Here is a 24,944-nt window from a genome sequence, read left to right as displayed (position 1 = left end):
CCTCACATGTGACCAAAAAATACCAGTTGGGTGCATGGCAGGACTCAGAAGGGAAGGAGTGATTTTTGGATTTTGCAGCTCAGATTCTGGTGGAATTTTGGTGGGTGCTATGTCGCATTAGCAAGACCCCCCAAGCACCAATACAGTGGAACCCCCCCACAAGTGACCCCATTTTGCAAACTACACCCCTCAGGGAATTCATCTAGGGGTATAGTGTACATTTTAAACCCCCAGGGGTTTCACCAATTTTGATACAAGTGGGCAGTGAAAATGAAAAATTACATTTTTTTACACAAAAATGCAGTTCTGGCTCAAAATTTTTCATTTTCAGAAGGTATGAAGGAGAAAAAGCACCCCAAAATCTGTGCCCCAATTTCTCCCGAGTACGGCAATGCCTCACATGTGACCAAAAAGTACCAGTTGGGTGCATGGCAGGACTCAGAAGGGAAGGAGTGATTTTTGGATTTTGCAGCACAGATTTTGGTGGAATGAATGGTGGGTGCTATGTTGCACCAATACAGTGGAACCCCCCCACAAGTCACCCCATTTTGCAAACTACACCCCTCAGGGAATTCATCTAGGGGTATAGTGTACATTTCAAACCCCCAGGGGTTTCACCAATTTTGATACAAGTGGGCAGTGAACATGAAAAATTACATTTTTTTACACAAAAATGCAGTTCTGGCTCAATATTTTTCATTTTCACAAGGAATGAAGGAGAAAAAGCACCCCAAAATCTGTGCCCCAATTTCTCCCGAGTACGGCAATGCCTCACATGTGACTAAAAAATACCAGTTGGGTGCATGACAGGACTCAGAAGGGAAGGAGTGATTTTTGGATTTTGCAGCTCAGATTCTGGTGGAATTTTGGTGGGTGCTATGTCGCATTAGCAAGACCCCCCAAGCACCAATACAGTGGAACCCCCCCACAAGTGACCCCATTTTGCAAACTACACCCCTCAGGGAATTCATCTAGGGGTATAGTGTACATTTCAAACCCCCAGGGGTTTCACCAATTTTGATACAAGTGGGCAGTGAACATGAAAAATTACATTTTTTTACACAAAAATGCAGTTCTGGCTCAAAATTTTTCATTTTCACAAGGAATGAAGGAGAAAAAGCACCCCAAAATCTGTGCCCCAATTTCTCCCGAGTACGGCAATGCCTCACATGTGACCAAAAAATACCAGTTGGGTGCATGGCAGGACTCAGAAGGGAAGGAGTGATTTTTGGATTTTGCAGCTCAGATTCTGGTGGAATTTTGGTGGGTGCTATGTCGCATTAGCAAGACCCCCCAAGCACCAAGACAGTGGAACCCCCCCACAAGTGACCCCATTTTGCAAACTACACCCCTCAGGGAATTCATCTAGGGGTATAGTGTACATTTCAAACCCCCAGGGGTTTCACCAATTTTGATACAAGTGGGCAGTGAAAATGAAAAATTACATTTTTTTACACAAAAATGCAGTTCTGGCTCAAAATTTTTCATTTTCAGAAGGTATGAAGGAGAAAAAGCAAACCAAAATCTGTGCCCCAATTTCTCCCGAGTACGGCAATGCCTCACATGTGACCAAAAAGTACCAGTTGGGTGCATGGCAGGACTCAGAAGGGAAGGAGTGATTTTTGGATTTTGCAGCACAGATTTTGGTGGAATGAATGGTGGGTGCTATGTTGCACCAATACAGTGGAACCCCCCCACAAGTGACCCCATTTTGCAAACTACACCCCTCAGGGAATTCATCTAGGGGTATAGTGTACATTTCAAACCCCCAGGGGTTTCACCAATTTTGATACAAGTGGGCAGTGAACATGAAAAAATTACATTTTTTTACACAAAAATGCAGTTCTGGCTCAATATTTTTCATTTTCACAAGGAATGAAGGAGAAAAAGCACCCCAAAATCTGTGCCCCAATTTCTCCCGAGTACGGCAATGCCTCACATGTGACCAAAAAATACCAGTTAGGTGCATGGCAGGACTCAGAAGGGAAGGAGTGATTTTTGGATTTTGCAGCTCAGATTCTGGTGGTATTTTGGTGGGTGCTATGTCGCATTAGCAAGACCCCCCAAGCACCAATACAGTGGAACCCCCCCACAAGTGACCCCATTTTGCAAACGACACCCCTCAGGGAATTCATCTAGGGGTATAGTGTACATTTCAAACCCCCAGGGGTTTCACCAATTTTGATACAAGTGGGCAGTAAACATGAAAAATTACATTTTTTTACACAAAAATGCAGTTCTGGCTCAAAATTTTTCATTTTCACAAGGAATGAAGGAGAAAAAGCACCCCAAAATCTGTGCCCCAATTTCTCCCGAGTACGGCAATGCCTCACATGTGACCAAAAAATACCAGTTGGGTGCATGGCAGGACTCAGAAGGGAAGGAGTGATTTTTGGATTTTACAGCTCAGATTCTGGTGGAATTTTGGTGGGTGCTATGTCGCATTAGCAAGACCCCCCAAGCACCAAGACAGTGGAACCCCCCCACAAGTGACCCCATTTTGCAAACTACACCCCTCAGGGAATTCATCTAGGGGTATAGTGTACATTTCAAACCCCCAGGGGTTTCACCAATTTTGATACAATTGGGCAGTGAACATGAAAAATTACATTTTTTTACACAAAAATGCAGTTCTGGCTCAAAATTTTTAATTTTCACAAGGTATGAAGGAGACAAAGCACCCCAAAATATGTGCCCCAATTTCTCCCAAGTACGGCAATGCCTCACATGTGACCAATGTGACCAAAAAGTACCAGTTGGGTGCATGGCAGGACTCAGAAGGGAAGGAGTGATTTTTGGATTTTGCAGCACAGATTTTGGTGGAATGAATGGTGGGTGCTATGTTGCACCAATACAGTGGAACCCCCCCACAAGTGACCCCATTTTGCAAAGTACACCCCTCAGGGAATTCATCTAGGGGTATAGTGTACATTTCAAACCCCCAGGGGTTTCACCAATTTTGATACAAGTGGGCAGTGAAAATGAAAAATTACATTTTTTTACACAAAAATGCAGTTCTGGCTCAAAATTTTTCATTTTCAGAAGGTATGAAGGAGACAAAGCACCCCAAAATCTGTGCCCCAATTTCTCCCGAGTACGGCAATGCCTCATGTGTGACCAAAAAGTGGCAGGACTCAGAAGGGAAGGAGTGATATTTGGATTTTGCAGCACAAATTCTGGTGGAATGATGGTGGGTGCTATGTCGCATTAGCAAGACCCCCAAAGCACCAATACAGTGGAACCCCCCCACAAGTGACCCCATTTTGCAAACTACACCCCTCAGGGAATTCATCTAGGGGTATAGTGTACATTTCAAACCCCCAGGGGTTTCACCAATTTGGATACAAGTGGGCAGTGAACATGAAAAATTACATTTTTTTACACAAAAATGCAGTTCTGGCTCAAAATTTTTAATTTTCACAAGGTATGAAGGAGACAAAGCACCCCAAAATATGTGCCCCAATTTCTCCCAAGTACGGCAATGCCTCACATGTGACCAAAAAGTACCAGTTGGGTGCATGGCAGGACTCAGAAGGGAAGGAGTGATTTTTGGATTTTGCGGCTCAGATTCTGGTGGAATGAATGGTGGGTGCTATGTGGCATTAGCAAGACCCCCGAAGCACGGTGAAATTATGAACCTAATATTCCATAGATGTGTGGTATATTTTAAAACACTCCTTTATACATAGGCCGGGTTTGTCGGGGCAAGTGTCACACTGGAAAATAGTTTGCTTTCTTATTCCCTTTTTATAGCAAACTTTGCACCTTTTTTGTGTCCTGCCCTTTTTTCCAGTGGAGGGGATTTCATCAGGAAAATGCTGCCCTGGTACAATACGGGGACCAGTACTAGAAGTACTGGGGCCCTCTGCCTGCTGGTTCCCAAATATTAGGCCCTTTATGACTTCCTCTTGAAAGTGCATAAATGTCCCCCTCTGGCCGGTAGAACGGAATAGCACGTAAGCGTTATACAGTGCCATCTGGATGATATACACGGCCACCTTCTTGTACCAGATTTTTGTTTTCCGCAGGGCACTGTACGGCTTCAGTACCTGATCTGAAAGATCAACTCCGCCCATGTACCTATTGTAATCCAGGATACAATTAGGTTTGGAGGTGTGGGTACTGGTACCTCGTACAGGGATGGAGGTGGTACTGTCTCCGTGAATTGTTGTCAGTATAAGGACATCCCTCTTGTCCTTATATTTGACCAACAACATATTTTCGTTGCATATTCCCCTGCTTTCACCCCTTCTCATTACTTGGGCAATGTGCGTTTTTGGGAGGCCTCTTTGGTTCTTGCGCACAGTACCGCAAGCTGCTGTACCTCTTGAACCAAGGGCCTTAAACAGGGGGATGCTGGTGTAAAAGTTATCCACATAGAGGTGATAACCTTTATCCAGGAAGGGGTGCACTAAATCCCAGACAATTTTCCCACTAACACCTACGAGGGAGGGGGGGCATTCTGGCGGTTCAATTCTTGAATCCTTCCCTTCATAAACCCTAAACCTGTGGGTGTACCCTGAGGTGCTTTCACACAGTTTATACATTTTTATGCCATACCTTGCCCTCTTACTGGGAAGGTACTGGCGGAATTTAACCCTTCCTTTAAAATGTATAAGGGACTCGTCGATACAAATAAATTTTTCAGGGATGTACACCTCTTCAAATTTGGCACTGAAATGATCAATGACCGGCCTGACTTTGAATAGCCGGTCAAAGGTGGGATCATCTCTGGGTGGGCACTGTGCATTATCGGTGTAATGTATAAATTTAAGAATTGTCTCAAATCGAGTCCGGGTCATGGCCATACGGTAAAATGGAGTACTGTACAGAACATCTGTACTCCAATATTGCCTAATTTCTGGCTTTTTTACTATGCCCATATGAAACACCAGACCCCAAAACGTCATCATCTCTACTGCATCTACAGGGGTCCACCTAGCAAATGATGACGTGGGGTTTTGAGCAATAAACTGCTGGGCATATAAATTAGTTTGGTCCACCATTAAATTTATAAAATCATCAGAGAAAAATAATTTGAAAAAGTCAATTTCTCTGAGACCTGTGGAATCAAATTGGATTCCTGGCATGGCCAAAAACTCAGGAACCTGGGGCTCAAAATTGTCTGGTGGTGGGGTCCATACGAGATCAATTATTGGGGGGGGGGGTCTCAGCTGCTCTACGGGGGCGTCTTTGAGGGGGTCCCTCATCACCAGAGGAGGAAGAGGAGCTTAAGGCGAATCCTTCAAATTCCCCGCTTGCATCACTGGCTGTGTCAGAGTCAGAAGCAAGCATGGCATATGCCTCCTCCACTGAATACATTCTCCTGGATGACTGGGAGGACATTTGGGAGGACATTTGGGATGCCATTTTTATTTTTGTGTTACTGGTAGTGAAATGTTTCAACACGTGTATAGTGTAGGGGGGGGTACAAACTTTATTTCAATCCGGGGGGTATGTAGTGTGTAGTGTGTATGTGGTGCAGAAAAAAAAAAATACTTTATACCAATAAAAAAAAAAAAAATGAAGGGGTTAAAAATAAAAAATTTAAGGGGTTAAAAAAAAAAAAAAAAAGGTCCTGCGCCAAAAATTGAGCACAGATGTTGGTCAGTAACGTCTGTCACTGAACAGCGCTCAAAGGCAACAGGAATTTGATCAAAAAAAAAAAAAAAATAGATCAACCCTGTGCCGAAAAAGATGATCAGTGATGTACGTCACTGATCAGCGCACAGCGGCCACAGGACACCCACAAAATCACAGTGTGTGTAAAAAAAAAATTAAAAAAAGACCCCACAGCACACACACAAAAAAAAAAGGTGATCAGTGATGCGACACTGATTACCAGTGAGGTGCAGCAGGTGCACAACCTTTGGTGCAACTGACAGGTATATATAAAAAAAAAAAACCCTCTGTACCCCCAAAAAAGTTGCTGATCACCTCAGATATAGTGATCAGCACAAAAGGCGGGGGCAGCAGACACAAAATTTAGCACTCTCTATCACTCTCTGTCACTATCTCTCTCTATCTCTCTATCTCTCACTATCTATCACTCTATGACACTGCAGCAGCAGCACTGACAGGTATATCTATATATAAAAAAAAAACTGCGCCCCCAAAAAGTTGCTGATCAGTTAATTTATACTGATCAGCACAAAAGGAGGGGGCAGCAGTCAGTTATATAAAAAATATATAGCACAATCTGTCACTATCTCTCTCTATCTCTCTCTCTCTATCTCTCTCTATCTCTCTATAACTATCACACTGCAGCAGCACAAAATATAGCACTCTGTCACTAGGCCTCTCTATCTATCTCTCTCTCTCTATCTCTCTCTCTCTATCTATAACTATATCACACTGCAGCAGCACAAAATATAGCACTCTCTGACACTATCTCTCTCTCTATCTCTCTCTATCTCTCTCTATCTCTCTCTATCTCTCTCTATCTCTCTATCTCTCTCTATCTCTCTATCTATCTCTCTATCTAGCTAGTACACTGCAGCAGCACAATTTCACAGGAAGGCACAAGTAGCAACAGGATCCAGGAAGCAGTGATGAAGCAGCGATCAGGTAAGTATGGAGCAAGTATGGAGCAAGGTTCTGGTCAGTATGGCGGCAGGGGGGTACGGTGACCGCACTGCACGCTATTCCAGACCGGAATGGCGTCTGCAGTGCAGTCACCATTAGTTTAAATCCCCCTCCTTGGCTGTGATTGGTCCGTCGGTCCGACGGACCAATCACGGCCTTTGGGGGCGGGCGGGGGGAGGTGGGGTGACACCAGTGTCACCCTTACACCCCGCGGTGATTGGTGCTGTACTTTACAGCACCAATCACCTCTGATCCCGTGTCACCGGCGAACGTTATTCGCCGGTGACACAGGAAAACGCTGTGAATGGCTGTTCACACTGAACAGCCAATCACAGCGATCGCCGACGGGGGGGCGGCATCGCAGCCCCCCCTGGGCATGCACGGACATGTCTGCTGTCAGGGACAGCAGACATGTTGAAACTGTCACCGCGTCTATAGACGCGGTGACAGTTTAAATCCATGACGTACATTTACGCCATGTGTCGGGAAGTGCTTCCCGACCATGACGTAAATGTACGTCAAATGTCGGGAAGGGGTTAAAGAATCTCCCCCCAAGTCATAAAATGGCAACATATACATGTCCAAGCACTCACAGGGCAAGTACTGTAGATTCTGCATCTACGCCGCAACTGATGAACATAGGGTGAACTTAGTCACTACAAACAAATTGCATTGCTATATTGAGATAAATCTAACTATGAGCTCTACCATACCTCATGTCTTACATAATAAGTGAATTCAAACTGCTGTCAGATACACATGCAAATGAGACATATCATACAAGAAATGAATACATTGGGGGAATGGCATTCTGTTTCACATAGGATGTTGCAGTGGGCAACCAATCAGAATCTAGTTCTTATTTATTTAGCACCTTCTAGAGAATCTAGAAGATAATAGATAGTAACTGATTGGTTGCCCATAGCAACATCCCATGTGAAATAGAACTCTCATCTTAGTAAATTTCCCCTATTATCTAGATGTAGATACATTTTTTGTAAGCAATACATAATATTTATCTCAAAATAAACGAACGCATGTCACCATTTTAAAAACAGAACTTTCTAAGTTAATACAGAACAAGGTACTATTACTACATTGCTGCTGTATTATAAATAGTGGTATCCTGTAACATTCTGTGACCAGAAAATTAACAGTGTTAAAGATATTATCGGTTTATAATGCTGGCGCAGATTCTAATATGCAGCTGTGCAATATGAAAGACTGGAATGTAGATGATAGGGTTCCAAAAATGTTTGTCAATCTGGACACAAAAATTTGATTGGATGGTGCTTTATCACCTTCTGCTCTATCTCCACTTTATTTCTCCACCAGACTTAATACATCTGCCCAAATAAGAGATGTCTTTCAAATTATATCATTTGTAATTGGTCTTCTTAAATAGCCCTTTAACCCCTTCCTGACAGAGCCAGTTTTTGCGTTCCTGACAGAGCCCTTTTTTATCAAATCTGACATGTATCACTTAAGTGGGGATAACTTTTTTTTGCTTTTACTTATCCCAGTGATTTTGAGATTGTTTTTTCGTGACACATTGTACTTCAAATTAGTGGTAAATTTGGGTCGATACAGTCTGTGTTTTTTTGTGAAAAATACCAAAATGTCGGAAAAAAATGGAAAATTTAGCAATTTGCAAAATGTTAAATTTTCTGCTTGTGAGACAAATAATCTTACCACTCAAAATAGTTAATAACTAACATAGACCATATGTCTACTTTATGTTGCAATCATTATTTCAACTTCCTTTTCATTTTTTTGGACACTAGGAGGCGTAAAATATGAATAGCAAATTCTCAAATTTTCAAGAAAATTTCAAACACTGATTTTTTTAGGGACCAGTTCAGTTCTGATGTGACTTTGAGGGACTTGTATGTGAGACACCCCCATAAATGATGCCATTTCAAAAACTGCACCCCTCACAGTATTCAAAACAGCATTTTGGAAGTTTGTTAACCCTTTAGGTGTTTCACAGGAATTAAAACAAAGTGTAGGTGAAATTTCAAAATTCATTTTTTTTGCAGATTTTCAATTTTAATACATTTTTCTAAGGAACACAGTAGATTTTACTAGAGAAATGTGACTAAAAATTGATTCCCCCAATTCTTTGGTTTTCATAAATGTCCTATATGTGGCCCTAGTGTGCACGGTGACCAAACCACAGGCTTCATAATAGAAGGAGCACCTACTTGATTTTGGAGCCTCCTTTTTATGAGATTATTTTTTAGGCACCATGTAGGTTTCTAGGCACCATAAGATGCTAAAAGTTAGGAACCTCCCCCACAAGTGACCCCATTTTGCAAACTACACCCTTCAGGGAATTCATCTAGGGGTATAGTGTACATTTCAAACCCCCAGGGGTTTCACCAATTTTGATACAACTGGGCTGTGCAAATGAAAAAATTTAATTTTTCATTTTCACAGCTCAGTTGTATCAAAATTGGTGAAACCCCTGGGGGTTTGAAATGTACACTATACCCCTAGATGAATTCCCTGAAGGGTGTAGTTTGCAAAATGGGGTCACTTGTGGGGGGGTTCCACTGTATGGGTGCTTCAGGGGTCATTCAACCAGAATCTGTGCTGCAAAATCCAAATATCACTCCTTCCCTTCTGAGTCCTGCCATGCACCCAACTGGTATTTTTTGGTCACATGTGAGGCATTGCCATACTCGGGAGAAATTGGGGCACAGATTTTGGGGTGCTTTGTCTCCTTCATTCCTTGTGAAAATGAAAAATTTTGAGCCAGATCTGCATTTTTGTGTAAAAAAATGTACTTTTTTACACAAAAATGCAGTTCTGGCTCAAAGTTTTTCATTTTCACAAGGAATGAAGGAGACAAAGCACGCCAAAATCTGTGCCCCAATTTCTCCCGAGTATGGCAATGCCTCACATGTGACCAAAAAATACCAGTTGGGTGCATGGCAGGACTCAGAAGGGAAGGAGTGATATTTGGTGGTGGAATGAATGGTGGGTGCTATGTCGCATTAGCAAGACCCCGGAAGCACCAATACAGTGGAACCCCCCCACATGTGACCCCATTTTGCTCACCAGATTTTGGAGGGGGTCTGGCGCTGCGGCTGGTGGGGGGGTGGGAGGGGTGCTGGCGCTGCGGCAGCCGGGTGGGTGGGAGGGGGGACTGCCGGGTGGGAGGGGGGGGGGGCTGGCGATCGGTGGTGATCGGTGCTGTACTTAACAGCACCGATCACCACCGATCACTGTGTTACCGAGCGGCTTAGCCGCCGGTAACACAGAAAACGCTGCAATTGGCTGTTCACATTTGAACAGCCAATCGCAGCGATCGCCGACCGGGGCTCAGGGACAGCAGACATCTCCAAACTGTCACCGCGTCTATGGACGCGGTGACAGTTTAAAACCATGACGTATATATACGTCTTCGGTCGGGAAGTACCTACCGACCATGACGTATATATACGTCTTCGGTCGGGAATATCTATCTGTATATATATATATATATATATATATATATATGTATATATGTATATACACACATATGCATATATATATATATATATATATATGTGTATATACACACATATATATATATATATATATATATATATATATATATGTGTATATACACACATACACACACATATATATATATATATATATATATGTGTGTGTGTATATACACACATACACACACACATATATATATATATTTATATATATGTGTGTGTGTGTGTGTATATACACACATACACACACACATATATATATATATATATATATATATATATATATATATATAATCATTTCATTTTATTTTTTTCATTTTTACACTGTCCCTAGTGCTGCTGCTGCTGGCGGGGGGAGGGAGGGGGGAGGCAGCGCTGCGGCGCATAGCAGAGGGAGGAGAGCGGCTGCCGGGTGCCGGGTAAGCACATAGTGCTGCCGGGTGGGAGGGAGGGGGTGTCCGCGGATCGGTGGTGATCGGTGCTGTACTTAACAGCACCGATCACCACCGTTTTCTGTGTTACCGAGCGGCATAGCCGCCGTTAACACAGAAATAGCTGTGATTGGCTGTTCACATTTGAACAGCCAATCACAGCGATCGCCGACCGGGGGGGGCATCCCTGCCCCCCCCGGGCGGCGAGGGGGGATGTCTGCTGTCAGGGACAGCAGACATCTCCAAACTGTCACCGCGTCTATAGACGCGGTGACAGTTTAAATCCATGACGTACATTTATGCCATGTGTCGGGAAGTACTTCCCGACCATGATGTAAATGTACGTCAAATGTCGGGAAGGGGTTAAAAAGTGGACCTTAAGCAGCCCATACACGCTGCCATGCGGGCTGTCCCCGATGTGTGCTTTGAGGTGCGCGCTCACGCGGCACCTCATCGCACAGTACAAAAAGTATGTGCTTGCACATACTTTTTGTACTTAGTTTTCATCACATTGCATCGCATTGCATGCACAACGTGTGCACAGGCAATGCAATGCGATGTGATCCGTGCTAATTAAGCACGCCCGTATCGGGGCGTGTATGGGCAGCATTACCTTTGGAGTGCCAACATCTCTGTGAGAGATGTTTAAATATCTGCTAAAAATGCATTGCTCACATTTGTTATATAAATTCAAATAATAATGTTGTTTAAAAAAGGATTATATTTCCTATATATAATGGTAAACATTATAGGTCATTAATATGAATAAAAATGTTTGCTTGCCAATTTTTACATCTATTTTGACAAAGGCTAATTACCACACTGTTTGCACATCACGAAGAATATATCCGTCATTGAATCTACATTCTGGACATCAATAAACAACCACAGAGGAAGAATCCCCCAGCAGGAAATAGCTTATCAGAGGAGCTTGTAAAGTTACCAGAACAATAGAGAGTTAATAGTGCAGGGCAGTAATGTGATAGCACTAAGAGTATATGGAGGAAATAGGCCCTGGGACTCTCTGACCTGTAACAAGCCCATTCCTAACTATTTCATACTGTACTTCAGATGTAAAACTCCTGCAATGAACTTACAATTACTCTGGATATAATTAGTACCCGCAGCCCAGTGAAGCTGACCTAGCATGCCAGTAAGAATCACCAGTTGGGAAATCTGAATCATCAAGCTTGCTTATTATAGCTTAGTATATCCTCTGTACTGTATCATTTGCCGTGTAAATAGAGAAGATACATGTACAGTATGGCCCTTATTCAGATCTGATCGCAGTACAAATTTGTTCTCAAAATGGGCAAAACCATGTGCACTGCAGGTGGGGCAGATGTAACATGTATAGAGAAAGTTAGATTTGTGTGAGTTATTTTTAGGGTGACCAATCCCGGGATTTAGGAATTAGATGCACATATCTAATGCCGGGCAGCGTCTGAGCTCAGACGCTACCCAGGAGTTCCTGATCCCCAGACTGCAGTCTGGAGCGGGTATGGGCAGTCCGACCTGCACAGTGTGACCTCTGACCATCACGCTGCGCAGGTCGGACTGCCCATACCCGCTCCAGAATCATCTCTCACCATTGAGTCCGGACCTGTAAGTGTTTGCAGCGTCGGCCGCCCGCCCTCTGGGCGGCCCTGCTGCTGCTACCGCCGCCACCCGCTCCAGTCTGCAGAATGTCTGCCCTGCTCCCGGCCGCCCACCCGCCCATGTAAGTAAATGAATGTGCGGGGCGGCTGGAGCAGGGGGGACTGGGCTTCTTTTTAGCATGTTTTTTGGCCTAAACTGCTTAGAGATGTCAATCCCGGGAATTGATCTTTTTTCAATCCCGATTCCTGGGATTGAAAAAAAAATGCCCTGGGATTGGCATCCCTAGTTATTTTGTTTCTGTGCAGGATAAATACTGGCTGCATTATTTTTACACTGCAATTTAGATTTCAGTTTCAACACAGCCCACCCAAATTTAACTCTCTCTACACGTTACATCTGCCCCACCTGCAGTGCACATGGTTTTGCCCATTTTGAGAACAAATTTGTTGTGCAATCAGATTTGAATAAGGGCCTATGTCCATTTTGCCTCTGTAAGTCATCCTAATTAGTAAATATGTATACATAATTAAAAAGAAAGAAAAATCAAATTCTTCTATTATATTGTCTATCATCAAGTAAGGGCTTATAACGAATAAATGAAAATAATAAAAGCAAGCAAGGGGGGGCGGATTTTCAGGCATTACTGTTGTTTAACCTCACCCCTAGATTTTTCCAGGACCTCAATCCTATCAAGGACCATTGGGATGAACTGGAACGGAGATTGTGAGCCAGGCCTTGAAATCCAACATCGGCAACCTGACCTCATAAATGCTATAAAGATTGATTTGGTACAAATTCCCACAGAAACACTCCAACATCTTGTGAAAAGCCTATAGCTACAAAAGGTGGACAAACTCCATATTTAAGTATATGTATACAATGTCATTACTGTCCCTGTTGGTGGTCAGGTGTCCAAAATACTTTTGTCCATATTACTTACCTTCCAACATGTCCCATTCCAGGAGCAACCACATGCTCTCTACCTGGACTTCTCTCTTAGGGCGGGATGTATCATTACTCGCATTTCTGTAGTGAAGTGTGTTTCATTTTTTCGCGCCATCTTCGCTGCCGTTTTGCGGAGATTTCCGCGTTATGTATTATTTATTTCATTTTTATTTATGGCCGCGGTAACTCCGTCCTCTGTCGGAATCTCTTCGTCTTTTTTTTTTTTTTTTCTTGTATTGTTGCACATGCGCAATGACTTTTCATTCTGTCATTCCTAATTCTACTCGCACCAATCAGCCTATCACCTCACACCTCTTCACACCTCACCCTAATGAGTCTATTAACTCGCCCTCAAATTACAATAACATGCCTCTCACCTCAACCTTTATCCTCACCCTAGCATCCCACAACACAACCTAGGTTTACCTCAAGTAAACAGCCCCTAAAATAAAACAAACACAACTGGAATTACCTTATCGTTTAATATTTGACCTGTCCCAACACTGTAGTTCGCCAGCAATATAAGGCGAATAATTTCTAACAACAGCTGAGCGCTGCGAGTGTTAATACATACAGTAACACAGCGCGTCAGCTTGCATAGAACTCTATGATAGCAGCTGCCGCGCCGGAAACTCCGCGATGCTACAAGCCGGCGGAGTTTTTTTAACAACAAAACCCGGAAACTTTATTGATAAATCATGAGAAGGCACTGCGGATGCGTAAACGGGATGTCAGCGCTGCGGTAAGCGTTGATACATCCCGGCCTAAATGTATGATTGCCCTCACCTGTGCTGAAACACATTTGCCAACAATAAAATTGTTCAGCACAAGTGATATCAATCATATATTAAGTGGAAAGTCCACAAACAGAGCATTTTGTCCCACCTAGAATGGGTCACGTTGGGAGACATAGGGGGGGAGATTCTCTAAGAATCTCTGCCCCCCTTCGCCGCCCATCGCATATTTAATTATCGCATATGCTGTAACATATGCGATAATTAAGGCAAAGGACAGCTCTTGCGTTAAGAGCTGTCCTTTGCGGTGAGAGTCGCCGGGTCCCAGCAGGTCCCGGCGGCTCCCCCCTCCCTCCCACACCCGGCGCTGCTGCTGCTGTGCCGGGCTCTCCTCCTCCCTGCACCCGGAAGAGGATCAGTGCAGGGAGGAGGTCACAGGTCCGGGCAGCACTGCGCTGTGCTGCCCGGACACAGGTGAGGGGGCGATGCGGGGCGGCGGGGGGTCGGCGCGGGGCGGCGGAGGGTTGCGATAGAAGCCCATTGGTTTCTATGGGGCATCGCCAGATTTTTCTGGCGATGCCCCCCGCCGCGGTAACCCGGCGGGGGATGCTTACAGCATCCCAAAATGCGGTAAAAACCCGGTAACGGGGTTTTTACTGCATTTTTAGCTTAGAGAATCTCCCCCAGGGCCAGATTCACTAAGCTTCATAAAGTGATAAAGTGGAGAGTGATAAATAACCAACCAATCTGCTCCTACTTGTCATCTTTTAAACCCAGCCTGTAACATGGCAGGTAGGAGCTGATTTGTTGGTAGTTTATCACTCTCCACTTTATGAAGCTTAGTGCATCTGGCAGATAGATAGATAGATAGATATGGGTTAATGGAGGCCGGCATCACCAAACAGTAGTAAGGTACTGTATACCTGACCAGGTACAAGGAAAGAAATAAGCAGCATTTGATGTATATAAATATTACATGTATAAACAAGCTGCTGCTGCGCCGGACCCTCCTCCTCCCCGCACTATGATCTTCTTCTGGGTGCAGGGAGGAGGAGGGAACGGTGCAGCAGCAGCGCCAGGTAAGGGAGGGAGGGGGGAGCCGCTGGGACCCGCTGACGCTCACCGCAAAGGACAGCTCTTAATGCAAGAGCTGTCCTTTGCCATAATTATCGCATATGTTACAGCATATGCGATAATTATGTCGGCGATGAGCGGCAAAGGGGGGCGGAGCTGGGCTGCAGATGTTTGAACATCCTGCCCATTGTCTGAGTAAGGCAGCACATTGGCATGGGGGGGAGCAGCGCAATATAAGGATTGGTCCTCGGTGTATGCATGGCAAAGAGTCTTTTGGACTGAAAATTGTATGTCTCACTGCTGGAGGATTGGGTGTAGAGCAATCGCTGTGGGGGTCCTCTCAATTTTGCCTCCGAAGATGTTTTACCGCTGGGGTCTCCACATTGGGGGAGTCCTGATATCTTCTCCAAAAGTGAGCAGCCAAGGATGGATAAATTGGAAGCCGCTGGAGTGATGACTGGTACCGGGACATCCGTGCTCTCCTCACTATGATGCAGTGTTTTGCACTTTATATCAGCAATGGAATAGTTGCCAAGGGATCTTGGGTAAGTGTCCAAGTATCTGTATGGTGCGGTGGCCCCTCTCACCAACGCGTTTTGCTTTTTCAAGCTGTATGATACCAGCGAAACGCGTTGGTGGGAGGGGCCACAGCAACATACAGATACTTGGACACTTAGTCTATATGCTAATACAGTATCAATTTTGCCATTTTAAGTGCTATTAATATATTTTATATAATAAATTGTTATTTTAAGTGTAAACAGTCCCGCTTATTTATACATGTAATATTTATATACATCGAGCGCTGCTTATTTCTTTCCTTGTGCCATATTTTATACATCTGAGATGCGTGACTATACACCTCACCCAAGCAGCAGCCCATTGGTTGAGCAGTTCATAGAGGCGCCTGAATACTCCTATTGGTAAATCGTATTAATACCTGACCAGGTGCCTTCCCAGGACCTGTATACTGTAGATCCCATTTAACATCAGTATTTTTATATTGAAAAAAAAAAAAAAAAACACAATATAGAGAGGGGGCCCACTCACGGGACTTCCACAAATGACTCAATGTTTTGGTGTTCCAACCTTTATCAAGAAGGTGGCAACACCGAAACATTGAATGAGATGCCAGGTCACTGAGTCATTTGTGGATGTCCCGTGAGTGCCGCCCTGTCTATATTGATCTTTTCTTGACCATGTAGACCCATTGCTACCCTTCAGAAAAAGGCACCTGAATGCCGAAATTGCCATCAATGGACGTTTGGGGAGTGAACCACATGCCGTAATGTATCATTATATTTGACATTACCTTAAGGGTGTTTGACTGCATCGTATGCTGCTTATGCTGTAATACAATGCAAGTGAGCAAATATATATTTTGTATATGTTTTTGAAGGAGTGGGATCATTCGTCAGACTGTATTTAGGTCTATAAGCATTAGGTCTACACCATTAGGTCGACTTGCATTTAGGTCGACCTGACTTAAGGTCGACATGGGTTAGGTCGACAGGGTCAGGTCGCCAGGGTCATTAGGTCAACAGGTATAGGGTCGACATGGTCATTAGGTCGACAGTAAAATAAGTCTACATTTTTTTTTTCAAATTATTATTTTTTTTTTCATTTTTTTCAAGCGTCGACACAGTCAACATAGCACCGCGTCCCCTCGCATGGCACACTGCGCTCGGTACACTATTTTATTCTCCCACCATGCCCTAGTGGATGGTAGGGCATGAAATACCGCCTGTCGGCACATAAAACAGTCAAATGACCCCATGTCGACCTTTTGCCTGTCGACTTTCCCCATGTCGACCTAATGACCCTGTCGACTTTATAAAAGTCGACCTAATGACCCTAATGCAGGTTGACCTAGTGATGTAGACCTAATGCTTGTAGACCTAAATGCTGTAGACTATATGACCGTATCCGTTTTTGAATATGTTTTATATATTATATACACAAATACACACATACACACACACAGTATATTTTTATTGTTTAAAGCCATCAGATTTCTATACTACAATAACAAAAAACATTGCCACCAGCTGTGAGGCCATTTCCTTGTACACAAAAGTTAGCGTATTTAAACACTATTGTTGTCATCAAGTCAGATCTCTTCCTGGTAACTAAATCTGTGTTTATTAACACTAGAGAAAAGGGAGCTGTAAAATGTTCCATTCATATTAACTGCTAAGCACCCAACACCTTTCCACAAAATGGTCACTCACAGCTTAAGCTAGTTCTGGTATGCAGTTCATATACAACTATATTTCATTTTTTATTTACGTTTTCTTATATAGCGTAGTATATTATGTTGCGCTTTCCTGGAAGGACCACATAAGGGAGAGCTAACATCTCTTCCGGAATTCCAATTTGAGAGTAGCTAAATATAGTGTAGGTAGTTTGGTGGTTTGGAAAAATCAGAACTTCAATTAGGAGCAATGTAGGAGGAGCGAATGATTAAGCCAAGGTAACTTGTGAAAAGTGTTCCCACAAAGGTTTCCTTGCACTGTAGACGAGTGCACAGGAAGATCAGTTATTGCCACTACAATAAAGTTATAGCAATACCTTCTGATGGGAAGAACAACTCTACTATTGTTTTGAATCTTTGTGACAACCTAACCACACTGCAATGTTTGGCCGATTTGAACTGTATCGGCCAAAATTACCTATTGATCTTCTGAAATTCCACATTTATGGCCAACTTCAAAAACACGGAGAGCATAAAAGCTTTTATTAGGATACGAGACTACCATGCTAACACCAGGGGCGGGATGTATTAAAATACATTGCCGCCCTTCGCGCCCCCCCCCCGCCGCGATGCCGCCGCATATGTACTAACATATGCAGCTGGCATCGCGATGCGGTGACGGAGGTCCCCCGCGATACCTGGAATGTGGTGTGCGGGAGGACCTGGACCAGGTAAGAGAGGGAGGGGGAGAGGGGGGTCGGCGGAGGCGTCGGGCGGCAAAAAGAAGCCCATAGGCTTCTATAGGGTATCGCCACCCAAAGGTGGCGATACCCTACACAGCGGTGACGTGGCGGTCGGGTAATAGTACATAGGAAAATGCGGTAAAACAGGGGTTTTACCGCATTTTCCCTTTAGTACATCTCGCCCTAAATCTGGTTCCTTACTGGCTTGTACACTTCACTACTAAAGTGTTTCCCCTGCAGCACCGAGGAGGACCATTAGAGGCTTCATAGGCTCTGTGTATTGTGTAAATTATCCGTTAACAAGATTTAGGGGTAACATGATAAAATGTATGGCCCCCATGCAGTAAATCTATATTGAAACAAGGTCCTGATTCTGCAACCTGAAAGGTCATTGCTGACTGGTGAATTAAGGAAATGGGGCATCTCATGTATGGTGCCCTTACCAAAGGCCAAAGTGGTGGCAGTGTTCCAGTTGCCTGTAAACACCATTTCCCTCATAGCCTGGCCAGCAGCCACTACATGCAGTATAAAGCCCGGAATGTAAATGCTGCGCATACCTAATGGTAGAATATTTTCCTACCTTGGGCAAGCACTGAGTTTCAAAAGTGATAAAATGGAGAGTGATAAACAACCAACCAATCAGCTCCTGCCTGACATTTTTTTAAACAGTCTGTGATATGGAAGTTAGGAGCTGATTCGCTGGCTGTTTATCATTCCCCAACTTGTTACATGCTCAGTATTTATCCTTCACTGGCAAACAACACCCCTGCGAATGGATGTTTACCATCACCATCGTTTGATGGTCGCCAGTCAGTTAGATTTGCGTGCACCCTCGGGAGGAAGTGAGCAGGCAGCGGACATCCGGTGATGTCAGCTTTCCCGCCCCAGCCACCGATGTCACGGCCCGATTACCATGGGAATGCCCATGAAACGCTGTGGCCGCAAGCACCTGGAATATGCAAATGCGCAGAAATGACCCTGCACATGCGCATACGCCCACCATTGGTCCCAGCGCGAATGAGAATAACCCACTTTATCCATCAATTCATTAACAAAAATAAATAAATAATTAGAACAGTAGAATAAAACAGGGGGCTACTATGCACAAAGACACATTAAACATCCAACAAAAGTACATAGAGATATAAACACATCAATTATATATACCGGATGCTGCGGTTACTAGAAAGGAAGAGAAATCAAATTATGGTAGAAAACCTGGATACTGTCTCAGCTGAAGAAGGCGTTTATGTGACAGCGAGTCTGGGAAGCTCACAGTGTGATGGAACATTTACAGCACAGTGACTAAGAGCACAGGATGTTGCGGGGTCAGACCACAAAGGACAGATATAGAGGTAGTTTCAAGCTATAAACTGCAAATGGATAAAGATGACAACCAGTGTTGAATATTGCTGGCAACATACAGTAGTTTAACAGCTAAAGTGACATCACATAAAGCGACATCACATAATTACTTCATACAAATGGGTTTCATTTAAAGTAAATGTATTTTGGACAATGCATATTGCAATTTTGATGGGTTTATTTAGACAATCTGCGCATATTGTTGCCTCTCCACTTAAATGAGAATTAAAGGCTCTTTCAAACACCAACACGTTCTATAAGAAACATAAACAGTCATAACAGCACCCACAAGAACTAAACTCCAGAAAATGATGACAACTTAACTGGAGATTAATAATAAATAGAACATAATCATAAGCACTTCCTAGATGCAGGAGTACTGTATATTTCTAAGCACACTGATTCAATGAACCCATGGTTGGCCAAACACAGTCTTTGAGAAAACCAGAAAAACAGTACAGGTTTTCCAGACCTACTGGTTGGCAACTTGTAAATACATTATTGACACATTTGAAAAGATCAACAAATAGTTTGGAAAAGATGCTAAGGATACCTGAGGACCGGACCTTATGCCGCCCATACACGGTGTGATGTATAGGCGCAAAGCGATGTGCGCTCCTGCCCAAATCCCATCACAAAGTATGTGTTGCCCATATTTTTTTAACTAGATTGCACTGCATCTGGTTCAAAATGCACAGTGCTTTAGCACATCACGTACGTTTTTAACTAATGCGATGCAATCTAGTTTAAAATGCGCTGTGTTTATCGCACTGTGTATGCGCGGCATTAAACAATACCAATGGCTACAGAAGACACCGGGGGTAATCATATCAGAAAAGTACAAGAAGGTAGTCTGTGATTGAGCACACATTGTTAACGATATAGTGAATACACACTAGACCAGGCCTGGCCAACCTGTTGCTCTCCAGGTGTTGTGTGCACTGGACGATGAGGTGTGCACTGGACGATGAGGTGTGGATTATTACATCAACAGTCATTAGGTCAACCACTATTAGTGAACAGTGTGAAGGTTGACACTGGAAAAAAGTCGAAGTGCACTAGGTCAACATGGATAAAAGATTGACACAAGGAAAAAGTCAACATGACAATGGTCAAAACATGAAAAGTTCAACAAAAATGTTTGCGTTTTGAGTCTACGTCAAAATCTGTGGACATGGACCCCCAATTTGTGTAACAATTTTCTCCCAATGCTTCATGCATGATGCTTCACTCCACACACACTTTACAATCCATGTGGACTACAATTGGTAAAGTATGAACAAGGCATCAGAGTGAAAAAAAAAATCATGAAAATCACATGTCAACTTTTTCCTGTGTGGACCACTGACATATCTACCTATTGCTTATATTTAGGAGCGCTAGGACAAAGACAGGGAGCAAGCATTGGCCTGCCCGCGTACCCAGGGGATGCCCATAAAATGCTGGTCTGGCCGGGTCGTTCCCCTTGTCCGGCCCTATGTCCGCCCCATACGCCCCTAGTCCTCCCTACCCACACCGAATGGCCCAGCAATTGTGTAACTCCCCAAATCCATTTGCAGAAATGCGCATGCGCAAACCCCCGACCATCGGGGTTGGGACCGAATTTGGATGGCTACGAGCGATCCTGAATCGGCCCCTAAATGTGTAGTATTTGGACCGCCTCCATTACTGTTATGTTGTTGCATCATTTGACGGGATGGTAACTAGTACAGGGTAAATACAGACCTCTGTAATGGGGTAAAGACAACATTACCTGGAGTCAGCTCCAGCCTGCAAATGGCAGCCAAAATGAACTGGATATATTCTGGTGTGTGTGATAATGTACAAATATATTCACACAATTCAGTGAGTGAGGTGATATTTGTGAACATAGAAAATATAAATACAAAAATGAAGTAGAATGCAAATTATGCTGTATTCCATATTGAAGTAAATCCTATTACAGTGGAATTTAATCCAGAGAGAGGACTACACTGTGGCCCTTATTCTGGTTCACTTGCAAATGCAAATTCCTTCTCAAATGGACAAAACCATTTGCACTGCAGGTGGTGCAGATGTAACATGTGCAGAGATAGTTAGATTTGGGCGTTTTATTGTTTCTGTGCACGGTAAATACTGGCTGCTTTATTTTTACACTGCAATATACAGTAGATATCAGTTTGAAGTACACCCCCCACCCAAATCTAATTCTCTCTGCACAAGTTACATCTGCCCCACCTGCAGTGCACATGGTTTTGTCCATTTGAGAAGGAATTTGCCTTTTGCGAGTGAACCAGAATAAGGGCCTGTGTATGTCTGACCACTACCAATTTAACAGTCACTGTTCATGTTTAGGCAGGCGTTGTCAGTAGAAACTCCAATCCTGTCCAATTCTCACCTGCAGGTCAAAGAACTTGCTGTATCTTCGGTAGATGACCTCAGTGTTGCCATTCGACCAGGTGACCGTAATAATATACACCTGTATCAAGAGAAAGAAGAAACAAATCAGTGATCCATTATAAATGCCCATCACACAAGACTGGAGCTACACATAGAAAATATACAGGCTACACCGTAAATAAAATAGTTTCTCGCTCTCGGAGGTTTAGCATTGTTCACTTGCCCCCAAGACCTTCGAACCATACTGAAACCATAATGAAAAGATGGATTAGCTACAAATAAATAGGATTGGAAGGTAACTCACAAAGCAGCCACTAGTACAACTTTGACAATGAAATGATCAAATAAGGTAAAAATATCCCGACTAGTTAGTTTGATTTTTACAGTATTTGTACAGGGAATGTGGTCAATAGATTGACTGGGGGTGTGGTATGGGACTCCGACAGTCAGGATCCCGACAGTCATTATCCCGACGTTGGGATCCCGACTGCCCGGAGTCAGACAGCATGGCGAGCGCAAAAAAGCCCCTTGCGGGCACGGTGGCTCGCTACGCGAGCCAACTATTCTATTCTCCCTCTATGGACCCCCACGAGGGAAAATAGCAGGTGGCCGTCGGGCACCCAACTGTCGGCATTTTGACAGTCGGGATCCCGACGTCGGGTAAACGACTGTCGGGATCCCGACAGTTGGGAACCCGTCCAGCACCCGTTGACTGGCACTAACTCAATATGCATTAGGTTGACAGGGTCAAGGTCAACATGCATAAGGTCGACAAGAATTTTTCATGTTATTTCCTTCTTCAAAGTGTTAAAGTGATCTCTCTGCAAGAATGAAGTCTTTGCGTCCAGCACACAAGCGAAATTACATGTACGTTCTATTCTGAGTGGGATGGAACTTGGCTGGATCTGTCTCTCTGTGAAAATGGGGGGTTTGAGGCCGGAGCTGGGAAATGGCAACGAGAGCAGATAGAACTGCTGTAACCTGTGGGAGTGTAATGGGAGCGACTGTGGGAAGAAACTGGAGTATCCGTAGGCACCCATGTAAGTATAGGGGGAATATACATACTCCACAGAGATAGGGCTACTGTATGTTAGGAATTAAATTCTCAAACTCAGGGCCAGTGATAAACCACCAACCAATCAGATCCTAACTGCCATGTTACAGGCTGTGTTTAAAAAATGACAGGTAGTAGCTGATTGGCTGGTGGTTTATCAGTCCCTATTTTATCACTTTCCAAGGCTTAGTACATCTCGCCCTCAGTCTTGTTTGGCAGTTATGCTAACCATTACACTACACATGCTGCCCTATAAAATAAGCTGCCCACTGGCTCTAGAACCGATGACCTTGTGTTCAGTGTTAGGTAGGAATGCCGATACCAGGGCATTTTTTTCAATCCTGGGATTTGCAACCTCTGACATCACGTCAGGGGGCAGGATCAACCGGGCAGTTTCTGAGCTGTGTACTGAGCCTGCTCAGCGCTGTCCAGCATTAAAAAAAAAAAAAAGATAAATTGCGCATGCGCAGGCTTATCACAGAATCCCGGGATTGAAATCTCCAATTCGTGGATTGAAAGCCTGTCAATTTTAGGCCAAAATCCCAGAATCCTGCTTATCCCAATACTGGGATTGGCCTCAGAAGCCTTTAAGACCATAACATAACTTACATCAAACATATAGCATACTGTATGAATAATTTAAACCAATGAAACATTCCACTGTCCTTAAAAGTCAGGCAATGGGTCACAGGCCTTCAATTTTAGAGCACCAAAATTAAGCATTCCAGATTAAGTGCACTCAACATTGCCAGATGACATCATGTAATCAAGCAGTTTTGCTCTACTTAAATCCCAGAAGTTTTTCAGCATTATATCATCACTGGCCTTCATCCGAAGTAAAACTGCACAGCTAATGTTTCTTTCGTTTGCAGACTTGTAGATGGCACATTATTTAACCCTGCAGAGCATTTTAGGATTGAAATCCCCTTGCGCAGTGTGTACCTGAGGGAGAACAGAGGGTACAAGGGATGTGCAATAAGTTTCCAGATGCACAAAAAATATTATATTTACAAACATTTTTTTTCTTTAGAAAAGAAAACAATATTCGGCAGAGGAGTCTGTGCAAAGTTGCATGCGCTCAAACCACTTGGTGAAGTAGTTGGGCCAGTCAGGAGAAGGTCTGTTTCTCTATGCTGGATGAAGGTCTCCACTGCAGCTTCCAGTGACTAAAAAAAAAAAAATCCCACATATCTCGAACTTGATTTGTTGGAACAAGCAAAAGCCACAGAGGACCAAGTCTGGGCAGTGTGGTGGATGACCATGTTCCTGGATGGGTTAATGGGCCAGAAAATCCCCCACTTAACTGAATTTGTGGGCAGGTGCGTTTTCATAGAGGAGAAGACCAACACGAGCGAAAGTTCTTGGACAGTGCCTGGAAATGTGTTCCAGCACTTGCACCAGGCATCGGTTTGCGCACCAGTCCCCAATGATTATGTACTGTGCAGGGACGTGCAGTCAGGGGAGGCAGGGGAGGCAGTGCTTCCCCTGTCATTTTGCTTTAAAATAATGCAAAGAATATACCTATGACACATATTCTGTGTCATAAGTATTTTCTTTATATTATTTTACTAGTTTGAACTATTTAACCTAGTTTGGGAGGCACGATAAGCGTGCCTCCCAAACAGAACTGCAAGGGGATGAAGCGGGGGGCGGGGCTTGGGGCGGGGCTAAGCAGTGGGCTAAAAAAGCCCATTAAAAATAACATCAAAAGCGGCACTTCTAGAAGTGCCTAATTGACAGGGGCTGCTGTGATTGGACAGCTGATCCAGCTGCTGTCCAATCACAGCAGCCCCTGTCATTTAAGGTTCTGACAGTGCCTCGTTTGCTTCCCCCTCCCCTGTGACCTGTGCCCCGGCTCCCTTCCTGTATGCCTGGTCCCCTGCCGGTGAGTAAATATTTTTTCCGGCGGGCGGGGATGGAGGTGGAGGCGGCGGAAAGTTGCGGACAGGTGCAGGAGGGTCAGCGGTTGGGGACGGAGTTGTCAGCAGGTTACGGGTGCGCTGGCTGCTGCTGGAGTGTCGGCGGCAGCCAGGTGTGTGGGGGGGCGGAGGGTGGTGGGGGCTGTGAAAGTGCCTCTCCGTTCACAGCCCCCACCGCACGTCACTGGTACTGTGATACAAGTAGTACAGTAGCTACATGACCAGTCTTGGCCAGAAACCAGCATGGCCTTCCTGCACTCTGACTTTCTGTAATGGCGCACCCTCAACTGTTGTCCATGAGACAATCTGAGTAGTCGCGGGATTGAAACTGTAGCTCCATGATCCATCGCTATTGATAATCTCCCAGTGTTTTTGCAACTGTCATCCAACCTGGCCAGCATGTTGCGGCAGCAAGTCACCTGAGCCTC

The 24,944-nt window shown here is 44.1% G+C and overlaps 1 protein-coding gene across 2 annotated transcripts in view; it reads right to left on the bottom strand.

The window, feature by feature from the left end:
- The window catches only part of SH3PXD2B (SH3 and PX domains 2B), a 126,525-nt gene that overhangs the window by 78,397 nt on the left and 23,184 nt on the right, over positions 1-24,944 (bottom strand). For both annotated transcript variants that reach the window (XM_083181985.1, XM_083181987.1), the window contains exon 2: positions 21,542-21,622. In XM_083181985.1, coding sequence (XP_083038111.1) covers positions 21,542-21,622 — 81 coding nt within the window. The remainder of the gene's footprint in view (positions 1-21,541; positions 21,623-24,944) is intronic.

Source organism: Crinia signifera, chromosome 4 (assembly GCF_055691185.1).
Source record: "Crinia signifera chromosome 4, ASM5569118v1, whole genome shotgun sequence".
Lineage (NCBI taxonomy): Eukaryota > Metazoa > Chordata > Amphibia > Anura > Myobatrachidae > Crinia > Crinia signifera.
Note: the sequence above shows the minus strand (reverse complement) of the source record. Positions and strands in the feature narration are given on the sequence as shown.